We start from the raw sequence: 12885 nt of genomic DNA on the forward strand, positions 1-12885 counted from the left end.
ACACAAAGTATACATTTCTTTTTCAAATGGTATACACAAAGTATACCTAACATTTTCAAATAGTATACACAAAGTATACCTTTCCTTTCCAAATTTGATAGCCGAAGCTATCCCTTTTTACATTTGATGGCCGAAACTATCCCTTTTCACATTCGATAGCCGAAGCTATCACTATTCACTGATCAGGTAGCTGGAGCTACCACTTTTCACTAATCAGGTAGCCGAAGCTACCACTTTTCACTGATCAGGTAGCCGAAGCTACCACTTTTCACATTGTACACACAAGGCGTACATTTCCTTTTCATAATTAGATCAAAAGATTATCCTTTAGGGACAACCTTTATTGCAACATATGCAAGATCTCATATTCTCGGTAATCACTAATTTCTTTTAAATATCATATCCCATCAAATTTCTATTAACATCAAATTCAATACAATTATAACAAATTATATTTCATGTATATCAATAATATCATGAATAATAGGCTTATTAAATCACGTGATCTTACCACGGATCCAGAAATGGCAATTTACCATTCTAGTACATAACCTTGTATTTTTTTGATTTAAGCCCAAATCTCGATTTTCTTGATTATTAAGCTTGGAAGCTTGACCAAACCCTAACCATGGCTGCTATTGGTACATTCTGTTGTAACAAGAAGAAAGGGACACATTTGGAGTTTAAAATTTGTCTTTTAATTCATTTTACCCCTAAATGACCAAAATGTCTTTTTTACTATTCTTTCAAATTTGACCCAACCAAGGCCATTTTTGTCCAACAAGTTATACAATGGTTTAATTATCATTTAAGCACCTTCCATTTAAAATTTCATGACAATTAGACACCTCTAACATGTAAAACTCAACTTTTGCACTTTTTACAATTTAGTCCTTTTTACTAAATTGAGTGCCCAAACGTCGAAATTTTCAAACGAAATTTTCACAAAATCATTTCGCGAAATTGTAGACCATAAAAATATAATAAAAATTAAATTTTTCTCATCGTATTTGTGGTCTCGAAACCACTGTTCTGACTAAGCCCAAAATCGAGATGTTATACCAGGATCTTGAATCGGGAGCACGTGTATCTCGGTTAGATAATCGGTAAGGGTTGGTTTGCAAGTCATACTGGAGCCAGCTACAAGAGGAAGAATTGGTGGATAGGACGCTGCTATAACCAACTTAACGTTTGGAAGAGAAGATAAATTTTCAAAGATCGATTCTTGATACGAAATTTATCGAGTCTAAGGCTAAGGCTTATTTTATCTGTTTACAAAAGTCTTAATTTATTTCCAGTTTACATTTATTTTTAATAGTAGTCAATCGTTTGTTTAAGTTGACTAAATTATTTACTTTCTTAAATATTCTCAAACTCCCCCGATTTAATTGTTTATTTTTCGCAGGTACATTTGGAGTCATGGGCACGACTCTTGTCACGACACTTGACGCGACGAATATCCTGTTCATAAATGAATACAAAAGTTGATTACGATATCTAATCCCTGTGGACTCAACCCTACTACCACTCTTTGCTACAGTTTAAAATTATTTTTGTAGGAATTATTTTTAGTAATTTCGATGTCTATCAAATTTTGTTCTTAAAATATTTTTTCACAGTACTTTCAAAAACACTTTTTAAAAACGTTGCTAAATTAGCCATGAGTATCATATGGATTGAGTCCAACTTGGACTAATTGGTCTAACATTTGCTGCCTACCTTAAGCTTTTCTTTGGTTGGTACCAAAATTTCTATGCTAACCAGGTTTTGTTGGGCTAGAAAAGGCTAACAATGGCTTCCATCCACCTAAGCCCAGCCAAATACATCATGCCATGGCTGATTGTAATTTAATTATATATTGAGGACAAATTAGGCAATTTGAACTTATCATCTTATTCTATTAAAGCAACCAAAAGCCCTAATCTTTTATTTCCCAAACCCTTATTGTAGCATTCTCAGTTGCCATCACCTGTTTCCTCTTCTTCTTTTTTTTTTTTTCCAGAAATTTTCAGATGCGTTGATTATGGGATAAATATCATTTTCTTTATCAACAATGTTGTGTTTTTGTTTGTTTTTCTTGGGCATTTATTGCTTATCCCTATGAGGAATTAATCCGAAGAAATAAATTACTAGTGGACCAATTTATTTCCATTGAGGACTATCCAATTCCGAGGGATTTTTTTTTTCTTCTGCAGATTTTCTCCTTTTTTTTGGCAAATTCTAAGTAAGATTTTATTTTTGCATCTAAATGATGGATATTTTTCATGTTAAAAGTAGCCTGATTATGTTGATGATAATACCGTTTCTGATAGATGCCCCATGCTTACCCTTTTCTGGGTTTTCTTTCATTTATTGATTAAAAAAGTTTCATTTTAAAAAAATTTCTTTAATAAAATAAAATTTTTTACATTGATCAATTTAATATCCCAATGGTGAAGTTCTATTTGATCTTAAAAGTTGATAGGCCTGAATAGCTTTGATGAATAGATCTTTTTGAGGGACTTTTTTTCGTTCAGTTTCATCTCTTTTTTTTTTTTTTGAAGATTATTGGTGTTCTCTTGCTCTGTTCTTTAAATCAAGCATTTCTTACGTTTTCTAATTAGTTTAATCTAATTATATTTAGCAATATGCTTCTTGAGGAGATTATTTTTTTATTTTAAAATTATTGAAATTTGACTTGCATCCTTATGAAGAACAATAGTAGGAAATAAAAGTAGTGGACTGATATCCATTGATGAGCAATGAATCTGAGGGATGCATACTCATAGTTTATTAGAAAATGGAAAATTTCTATTTTGGTATTCAATATCTTTCCATTGTTTGCATGCTTAAAGCTTGGATTCACATCTTCTTGATGTCCTTGAAACTGTTTGTGTTTGTAAACCTGTGAAAAAATGTATTTGGATTAAGTACTTGGTTCTTAGCCTGTCTTTTTATGTGCTTTTTAATAGATTTCTTCTGTAATTGATCTTTAATATTGTGCTGCCTTTTCAGTCCTAGCTGATTTGCAATAGCAGGTGTGTTCTTTAAGGTCTTTAAGCTTTGATGATTACCTTGTTAGCATTGAGGATTGGGGTTTTTTATTATTTGCCTGTTGATTACTGCTGTATGTTGAGGTCTAATCAGCTTAATTTCGAATGAGTTTGTTCTCTATGTTTTGCTAACAGGCTGTAGGTACAAACAATCTTTAAACATATTGGATTTTGCTCAAAGAGTATTGATTCTCTGAAGAATTGAAGAGAAAGAATGGTGGCAGTGAAATTGGAATTAACCAAAGAGTAGAAAGCAGAGCTCAAGATCCATGGCTTCTGTTCTCCGAGATTGGTGAAGTTTTTTCCCATGTATGAAGATTTTTTAAAATGCGTAGTCTGAAATAGGAATATTGGTTGAAGCAAATGTACAAGAAGCTTTAACTTTGTAATTTGTCATCTTGCAACTTATATAAGCAACAAAAGCTGTTTTTCTTTCTTGCTATAAAATGGTTGAACTAACTAAATTCACCAAAAAGGGTAGCATCAAAAGCATGTCAATTTCAATGTCTCTGCTTAGGCAACTGATCCTTAAATTCACTTCTAATGGATGATCAAATATTTGCCAAAAACAAATGGTTAATTAATCCAAATTAACCCAACCATTAGTTACTAATGACTTAACCTCCCTAGCTGCTTTCATTTTACCAAGCAGTGTCTCCAGTTTGCATATACGTGCTTCGAGATGTAGCCATGATTGTTCATTTGGACAAGCATTACCGTAAATTGCAGGTACGATTGATGCGCCATGTGCATCCTCCTCTGCTCCAAGTGTTGTTATCAGCTCACATCTTGGAAGCTCATTATCTGCAACTGAACATTGACCTGATGAGTTCTCTAAAGTATCTCTTCTGTCAATATTGCCAAACTTCTTATTGGGTTTCGACATTTTTGATATTGTAAGTTGATCTTCATCGTCGGAATCCAAAGAAAGACTTCCAGGATGACTTGCTGAATGATTCCCACCCATTGTTACAGTCACTTTATCTTCAACAAAATCTCTGGCATCAACAATATCCCTTACTTCCACCATATTGCATTTGGAAGGAAAACCAGGAGGAAATGGAGGGTTAATTTTATCTTCAGTAATGGAACTTTTGGGGATAAAACCAGGAGGAACTGGTAAAGCCACATTCAGCTTATCTCCATTAAAAGAACCATTGGATTGCAGCATATTTCCTTTGGGAGGAAAACCAGGAGGAAATGAAGAATTATTAAGTTCCTTCTGAATTACAAAATCAGGCTTTAACTTGGACAGAGAGCTAGATGAAGTACTTTCATTCTTAACTTCAGTGTCTACTTCTGAGCCAATTGTTATCGATGAGCTTCGAGCTACAAAACCTGCATTACAAACTTCCTTCTTCCGTTTTGGATATATTGGTAACTGCTTAAATTTTATCATTGGAGAACCATGATCAGAACTGGCACTGCTACCAGGTCGAGTTAGGGACGACGTATGGGTTCCCACTCCATTAAACTTCTTTGGCATTGTCTTAAAACCACTGTAAGTATCATCTTCTCTAGGCCGCTTCAAGCACTTCGGAATCAATTTTAAACCTTTGAACATATCAGTTTCATTAATTCCCATTGTTCCATTTGGTGTCATTTTGAAGTTTGTGGAGCTTCTTTGCTTTAGTAACACATCTATACTTTCTTCTTGCAGAATCAAGACCGATTGCTTCCACCAATTCGAGTATTTAGCAGTGACACCTCCCTTGAAAAGCTTGGAAGGAATGTACAACTTCCCACCACCAACGGAATTATTGTAATTGGACCATGCGATCTCAGGACTATCATTTGATCGGGGAACACTACAGGGAATATCTTGATCCATTCCGAATTGCAATGCCACTCTATGCGGAAGGTACTGCTCTATACATTCTAGTCCAACCAGCTCCGAAGCCCTCAAGCATTGAGCAAACGACAGCAATTCATCGTCTAAACTCAAATCAACTGATATCCACGTTGCTGTATCTCCATAAAACTTACCACCATTAACGTAAGGACGCCAATCAAACCGTTCCTTGCTTGAGTCTAGAACTGACCTCACATCTTGCACTTTGCACTTCACGTCATGCCATAAAGCCAACCTTGGATCGCCATTTTCGATGAAGTTAGGCTTCGGACGTAAGTCCGGAAATCTCTCCCAGACCCAAACCTGGACTAGTGTAAGTTGTGAGCAAAGTGTAACCTCTAGTGCAACTGCAACATTTCCACCATCACAATTGGAATCTAACTGTGTTGAAGCAATAATGTTTTGTTTTAAGCAACTCAAATCACTATAAATCTTAGCAAGAGCAGCAGGTCCAAGTGCAATTCTAGTCCCCCTGGCAAGGTGAATAGCAATGGGGAAAACAATGTTAGCAACAACATCAAAACAAGATGGTAAAACAAACCTTGATAACCACAATGCAAGGAATGCCTCGTGCTCGATTTCGCTACCGCTGTGCATGAACTTCCTTATCCACAAACTGTGACTGGCCTTTTTAGCTGTACTCTTGTACATTTCTTTCCTTGCATTTTCGAGTTTCTCCCATGTTTCCTCCATTTCCTCTGTTTCAACAGGGGTGAAAACAGGAGACCCCAAAACTGAATAACCCCCAAGGATCATGATATCTTCCAATGTAATCGTCGCTTCACCCCAAGGAAAAATGAAACTATTGGTTTCATGGCACCATTTTTCAGCAACCCCAAAGACCAAATCATTGTTCCTTTCAATCTTGTACGTTGAATTCATTATAGCTTCGAAAATACCAGCTTCCTTCCATGTGGATTCATGTAATGAAGCCATGTTGGCGACCCATACTTTCCATTCTTTTTGTGGGTGTCTCCACCCAACGAAATTTACTTCCATAGCCCCATTTTTGGGATACGTTTCTGGCAAAGAGGAAAGACAATGGTTTGGAAGGTTTCCATCAATGGAGGTTAAGCCTATGGAAGGTGTAATGAAATGGGCTGTTCTTAGTTCGAGGTTTTTATTATCTGGTGAAACCATAAGCTCTGCTCTTTCTTCAACAATGGAGTTTGAGGAACCCTCCATTTTTTAAGACTTGACAAGGCAAGATTTTTAGAGAAAAAAAAATGGAGAGAGCTTTTACTTTTTAGAAGAAAATGACTATCTAGCTTCCGTTTTCAGAAACAACAATACAGTTCATAAGAAACCCGATTTAACCACGTCAAAAATGAAAAAGAATAAATTAAAAAATATTTGAAAATATTTAACAAAAATAAAAATATATATCTATAAAAATGGAAGGTTAAATGAACCAAAATATAATCAAAGTTTTTAAAGCTTTTATTAAAAAATTAAAAAAATTAATTAAAACCAAAATATTGCTTTTTCAATCTTTAACCAATTTTTTTTTCAAGATTAGAGAGAGAAGTGAGAGAGTTCCAAGTGTTTGATTGTCTTTAGTGTTGTGAGTGAGGTTATATATGGGAAACAAGTGACACCACGTGTCTTGAGCTTATTAGAGGTGAAATCACATCTTATTTTTTTATAGGGACATAAATGTAACTCTCTAGGTGTTTGTAATTATCCTCGATAGATTTTGCATGCAAAGTAAAAAATAAGCAAATATTGATTTATTATTTATCTGATTATTAGGGTTTGGAACTGATAGCCTGAATGACCGAGAGGATCTAGACCTCCGACCTAGAAAAAAGAATGTTCACCTACAGACACAGTCAACTGAAGACCTCATGGGAATGCAAGATGTTCATAGAAAGAGATTGCGCGGGGGAACTTGCGTAAGCCTCGCACAAATAAGATCGCAAGATGAGAGCACGGGTAAACCTCGCAGTGACGAGGTCGCGAGTCATGTCTGAGAAGAGGACCTCCACTCGTGATTGGCAGGTGCGAGGTTCACTAGAAGAGTCAGTCCCAATATCAGAAAGGACCGCTTGCCTCGCAGACAAGCGTCTAATAAACCAAAAGGGGCCCAGATAATGTTAGTGCCCTTAGCCCGAAGGCCAAGAAAAAATAGTGGGCCTTATTGTGAGCTGTAATAATAGCAGTAGGAATGTGTATAAATACTCACTGTGTTTCTCTTAATACAACACAAGAGAATATTACTCAACACTAATGTTTAATTAATACTAAGTTACACTATGTGGTCTAATTATAATATGAGAAGACAACTTATATTAATAGATAATCTAAAAGTCCATAGTCTAATAAAAATTGAGCAAATTGATTGAAAAACTATTATGTCGTCTATTAAGTCAAATTGAGGAGATGCCTTGTCTTGAATATTGAAGGGGGTGACTGTTAAAAGATTGAGATATAGATGTGATTGTTTAGACTGACAATATATCAGACAGGACCCAAGTTTTGTTGAATTTGTCCTAAATCCATTTATGGATTTATTCACTTGTGATGTTTTTAGTGTTACAAACCTTAATTTTGAGTGAATGATGGACTATGTATGCGTGACTTGTATATTTTGATGTATTAAAATCGTGAGTTTAAATGATTAAGGAATTGAAAGCTTGTTCGTTGGGTATAAGACTTCTACATGATGTAGTATCATTCCACAATAATAGAATCATAGCCCTATAAGGTTAAATGATATAATCTCATTGGCATTACATAGTTGTTGAAAAAGAAATGTGGCCACGAAATGATTTGATTACTAATTGTTAGTAATTAACTTTTCATGAAAGAAGATAATTGTTACAATGAGATAAAATATGATCATATTTGATGAATAGATTTAATCCAAAGATATAAGGATATCCTATTAGAGCAACACATTTATGACATGATCATAAGAGGGAGTTTAATCATGACACTATAGTATAATGACTCCATGATTAGATAATATTGCAATTAATAGGCGAATAACTAGAGCTTAATTACACATTATTTTATCCCTAATTATATATGTCATTTGCACATAAAAGCTGTTGTTATAGAATGAATAAAAACAATAAAACAAGAGAATCACATATATAACTATTCACAATAAATATATTTTCTCACTAAATAAAAAATAACTTAAAATTAAATTAATTTCTTTAAATTATTATTTTTAATTTAATTAATTGTAATTAAATAATTAAATAAACCCAAGTAAACATTTTACTCGCCCTTAATTATCAGTGACAATTTCAATTTTTTTACTAGTGACAAACGTAACATGCAAAATCTAACAATAATTGAAAGCATCACTGACAGTGATAGTAATTATTATAGTCTTTTATTAGTTGCATTTTAATATTAAAGAAATATTTGTATTATATTTAGCTTTAAAAACAAATTTCTAATCTTAAAATCATAATTAATCGAAAATCCTTAAAACTAAAAATTCTCCTTTATACTTGATTAAGTATAAGATCAACTAAACTATTTAAGCTTAGCTTAAGAATGTTTCTCAAAAATATTTTGGAAAAAATTAAAATTTTAACTTTTAAAAAATATTTTTGAGCTAATTTTAGTTTTAAAAATATTTTTCTCTCAAAAATAATTTATTTTAGAATACTTTTATCTAAAAATACTTTTTATCCCAAAATGTTCTCTAAAAGTAATACTAAATACACCATTACTCAATTACTAGGACAATTTCAATTACCATTACTCAATTACTAGGACAATTTCAATTTCTCTTTTTCTAAGGTGACAGTGGATAACATGAAAAATCTAACAAAACTGAAAGCAACACTATCAGTGATGATTGTTTTATAAGTTGTATTTTCAATTTTATATATAAAACAAATATTTTTATTAATATATATTACAATTACAAATTTCTAATTTCTAATTTCAAAATCACAAATTTTTATTGGCGCATGGTTTTTGGTGGCCAGCTGGTTTTGTTTGTTTTATCGAGGTACTTTTTTACTTTTCTTTTAGATGAACGGTCGGCATTCTTTTAAAAAATTGAAATAAATTTTAAAAATAAAATATTTATTTTGAATATAACTATTATAAAGTAAAATATACATTAAATGATGTTAAAGTTTATTAATATTATGAAATATAAATTTTAAATTTTTTAAGTAATTAGTATGAATTGTTTGTAAAATTTAATTTAAATATATAAATTATATTTTAAATATTAAAGAAATTATTAACAATTTCAAATATATAATATCATATATTTGAAATAAATTTCAATAAAAAATAATTGTATACATAATATAAATATTAAGTAACATTCATTGGATTATAAATGAAGATTAAAAATGTAATTTAACTTCAAAATATTTTTTCCTAAATGCAAATACAATAAATTTTAACTTTGTATTTAAGTTGAAACTAACCTTTCAAAAATACTTTAGATTTTAAAATTAAATTTTTATGATTTTTTATAAAAATAATATTAAAAATTAATTAATTAATTACAAAAATAGGATAAAGAATAAATTAATTATGAAAATTGAGTATTTGATACAGTAATTTCGAAGTACCGCTTGATACATTGGTGGCATCAATGAATTTTAAAAAATTTTGATAGGAAAAATAATAGAAAATGCAAAGAAAATATATTAAATATAGAAAAATACATTAAGATATTAAATAAATGAAAAACCAGTAAGACATTAAAAGTAAGTAAAAAGTTATTATATAGTGTTGGAACCATAAACTAGTTATTTTTTTGCTATGAAAATTATTTTTAAAATTTACCGGTCATCAGGCAATATCACACATTTTTTCCACTTTTTCAGTTTTTTTTATTTTTCTATCAAATTTTTTAAAAAAGTTCATAGCCAATGTGTCAGGCAATAACAAACACTCCATTTTTTTAATTAATTTGTTTATCACCCTATTTTTATTATTAATTATTTTTTAATATTATTTTTATCAAAAGGACCCTTATTATACGAAAATGGCTCCAAAAAAGCATTTTTGAAATGCAATAAAGAATATATTATTGAGCTGCTAAAATTAAAGGATCAAAACAAAAAATATTATGCGTTTCCCTCTCAGTTTGGACTTTGGATTATTTTGACAAAATCTCTTCTCCAATCTAATCGTTGTCAGTTGTCACTGTCCTACTCAAATTTAGTCTCATTTTCTTCCTCCCTTTTCTCTTTGAAATCCATATAGTTTAAGAGGGAAAAAAAAAACTAATTCTCTCTCTCTTCTCTATTTTTTTTATTTGATTTACTTGCTGTTGAAATGAAAATAGAATTAATAACGCATTAAATCAAACATAAACTTCTTGCCTCCAAACAGTTACACCTAATTTTTATCCTTTAATTAGAGAAATTAATTGTTAACTAGAAACATATATTACTAATATTTTGAAAAATGATTGGTTTTAGTTTTGCAAAAAAAAAAAATCAATTGTAAAATAACCATAATTAAAATATTATCATAAATAGAATGTTAATTTTGAGAAAGATTTTGATTAATTTAATAAAACATAGATTACATTTAAAAAAAATGTTTCCTATGTGTCATATACTTAAATATCATTAAATTATGTGACCTTAATAACTTGGGCTTTTCAGGATAGTGGTTCACTTGGGAGAGAGGTCGATTATCGAAAAATAATGTGTGAGAATGTCTAGATTGGGAGGTTGTAAATTCGGCTTGTTGGGAGCTCTTTCCAGGTTATACTATTAAACATCTTCTTTATGCATTTTCTGATCACTTCCTGGTATTGACTGATACTATAGACAACGAAAGAGGCCAGCTGGTAAGGAAACACTCCCAATTCCATTTTAATGCGAACTAGGTATTTGAAGAAACATATGAGACGCAAATTAAAATTCTTTCGGATTCATCGAGGATGGATAGGCCAACAAAATTGGAAGAATTAAGAACTAAGGAAGTAGTTGGGCGAAAGTGAATCAAACAAATTGGAAACAAAGATTCTCTGAATTGAGTGCCCAGTGGGAAAAACTGAGTTTTACTGATCTTGATTAGGACAATCTAGTTGAGCTAACTGAGATAAAGTCTGCGTTGAACATAGAAGCAGATAAAGAAGAATTATTCTAGGAGCAACGAGCAAGAGCAAACTGACTCAGATTTAGATATTGAAATACATCCTATTTTCATCAGTTTGCATCCTATCGCAAGAGAAAGAATGCTATCAAGGGATTGAGGGACAAGAATTGAGTGTGGATAGTGGGGGAAAAGGAAATGATTGTAATTGAGACAGATTACTTCGAAGAGTTATTCACGACTTCAACAATAAGGAACTGTGAACATTTATTGTCGGGGATACAACCTTGCATCTTGGAGGGTATGAACGAAGAGCTACCAGCTGAGTTTAGGGAAGATGAAGTGTTAGTTGCAGTTAAAAGTATGGTTCCACTAAAAGCATCAGGTACAGATGGTTTTCCAACTTTATTTTTCAGAAGTATTGGCATATTATAGGTAAGGAAGTATGTAACGCCCCAAATTTATTAAAGTTTGGTTGTTTAAGTGTATCAAGTAATTTGTTATGGTGTGTTGGTTAAGTGCTTTGGGGTTATAGTATTCTGACCTTCTTGGGGATTGTGACAATAGGATCCTTTAAGTCCCCATTTATTTTTAATTTGTGCTGAGGGCCTCTCCAGTTTGCTCAAACTAGCAAAACAAGAAGGGGTAATTCAAGGAGCAAGAGTGCAGCAAAGTGGTCTAGCATTGACACATTTGTTCTTTATAGATAACAACAGTTTTTTTGGTGAGAGAAATGAAGAGGGAGCTTGTAACACCCTAGGCCCGACCCGATCTCCAGGTTCGGGTCCCGAATGAATACAAGACCAAAATAACTGCCTAACTTTTATGAATTTAATAATAATTCATTATGACAATTTATTATACACTACACCCTGTATTAACATATACATATTTTAAATTCACGAACTCTAGTATCTAAGATATAAGTCAAATTGCCTCATAACCTTTTCTGACACATTTCTGAGCTAATAATGCTGAAATAATATCAGTTGTACAATCATTCTTATCTAACTCAACTTTGACTATTTCACCATTTTGACATTTTAAAACAAGCTGTTTCCATTTACAGTTCACAACAGCATCGTGCAAGGTCAACCAATCTATGCCGAGAATCACATCAAATTCATCAAACGGTAATAACATCAAGTCAGTCGGAAAGTTGCAATTTCAAATTTTTAGGGGACACAAACTTTATCGACTAGCACATATTGGCCTAACAAATTAGTTATTTTGACCACAAACTCAGCGGACTCCACATGTAACACCTCTTAACCCCAAACCATCACCAGAATAGGGTTACAAGGCATTACCGGACATATACACTAGCATTTATACAAAATCGAGTTATAAATTTTACATTCCAGATCAGTTCTTTTCAAATTTCATCATAAAGTCCCTAATATGGGCTTACGGGGCTGAATACATGTTTTAGAAGTGGTTCGGGATTAAATCGACAACTTTGGAAATTTTACCTTGAAAATAGGGGCACACGCCCGTGTGGCCTCGGACATAGCCGTGTGGCCAGGCCATGGGGTTCCCATGGCCGTGGGGCCAGGCCGTGGGCAAATCTGACTTGCACACACAGTCGTGAGAACAGCCCGTGTGACATAAACAGAGAGCCACACGGCCTGAGCACATGCCCGTGTGACTTAGCCGTGTAAAAACATGATTTTTGACCATTTTTAAGCTATTTTCACATGCTAAACACATCTAATTCACGCCCAAACATTTACTAATAGTTCTTAAATCATTCACTATGCCATTCAAACTTAGCAAATATTCATTCATTCACTTCAATACCTCTTAAGGATTAAGTACTACAATTCATATTATAATCATACTTCATTATCATACTAGTCAAACTCATGTAAGTTTAACTTCCAAAATGTGCATATTTCATACCATGTTTCAACATCTTTCATGCTCATTCTTATCATTTACAAAACAAATTCTTATCAGCCT

At 32.4% G+C, this 12885-nt stretch overlaps 1 protein-coding gene and 2 non-coding genes across 3 annotated transcripts; 2 read left to right on the forward strand and 1 right to left on the reverse strand.

The window, feature by feature from the left end:
• The first annotated feature begins 2093 nt into the window (after window positions 1-2093).
• LOC128281748 (small nucleolar RNA R21) lies at window positions 2094-2178 on the forward strand. The gene has a single exon (XR_008272013.1). It is a non-coding gene; the product is annotated as a small nucleolar RNA R21 (small nucleolar RNA).
• A 502-nt stretch (window positions 2179-2680) lies between these two features.
• On the forward strand, window positions 2681-2757 carry LOC128281746 (small nucleolar RNA R21). The gene has a single exon (XR_008272011.1). It is a non-coding gene; the product is annotated as a small nucleolar RNA R21 (small nucleolar RNA).
• A 472-nt stretch (window positions 2758-3229) lies between these two features.
• Window positions 3230-6163, reverse strand: LOC108481387 (uncharacterized). The gene has a single exon (XM_017784529.2). The coding sequence runs from the start codon at window positions 6067-6069 to the stop codon at window positions 3613-3615; it is 2457 nt and encodes an 818-aa protein (XP_017640018.1). The 5' UTR covers window positions 6070-6163; the 3' UTR covers window positions 3230-3612.
• Window positions 6164-12885: the final 6722 nt, after the last annotated feature.

This window comes from Gossypium arboreum, chromosome 1 (genome assembly GCF_025698485.1).
Source record: "Gossypium arboreum isolate Shixiya-1 chromosome 1, ASM2569848v2, whole genome shotgun sequence".
Lineage (NCBI taxonomy): Eukaryota > Viridiplantae > Streptophyta > Magnoliopsida > Malvales > Malvaceae > Gossypium > Gossypium arboreum.

Excerpts from the sequence above, each read along its gene's own strand:
- LOC108481387 (XM_017784529.2), bottom strand. The coding sequence starts at position 6,069 with ATGGAGGGTTCCTCAAACTCCATTGTTGAAGAAAGAGCAGAGCTTATG.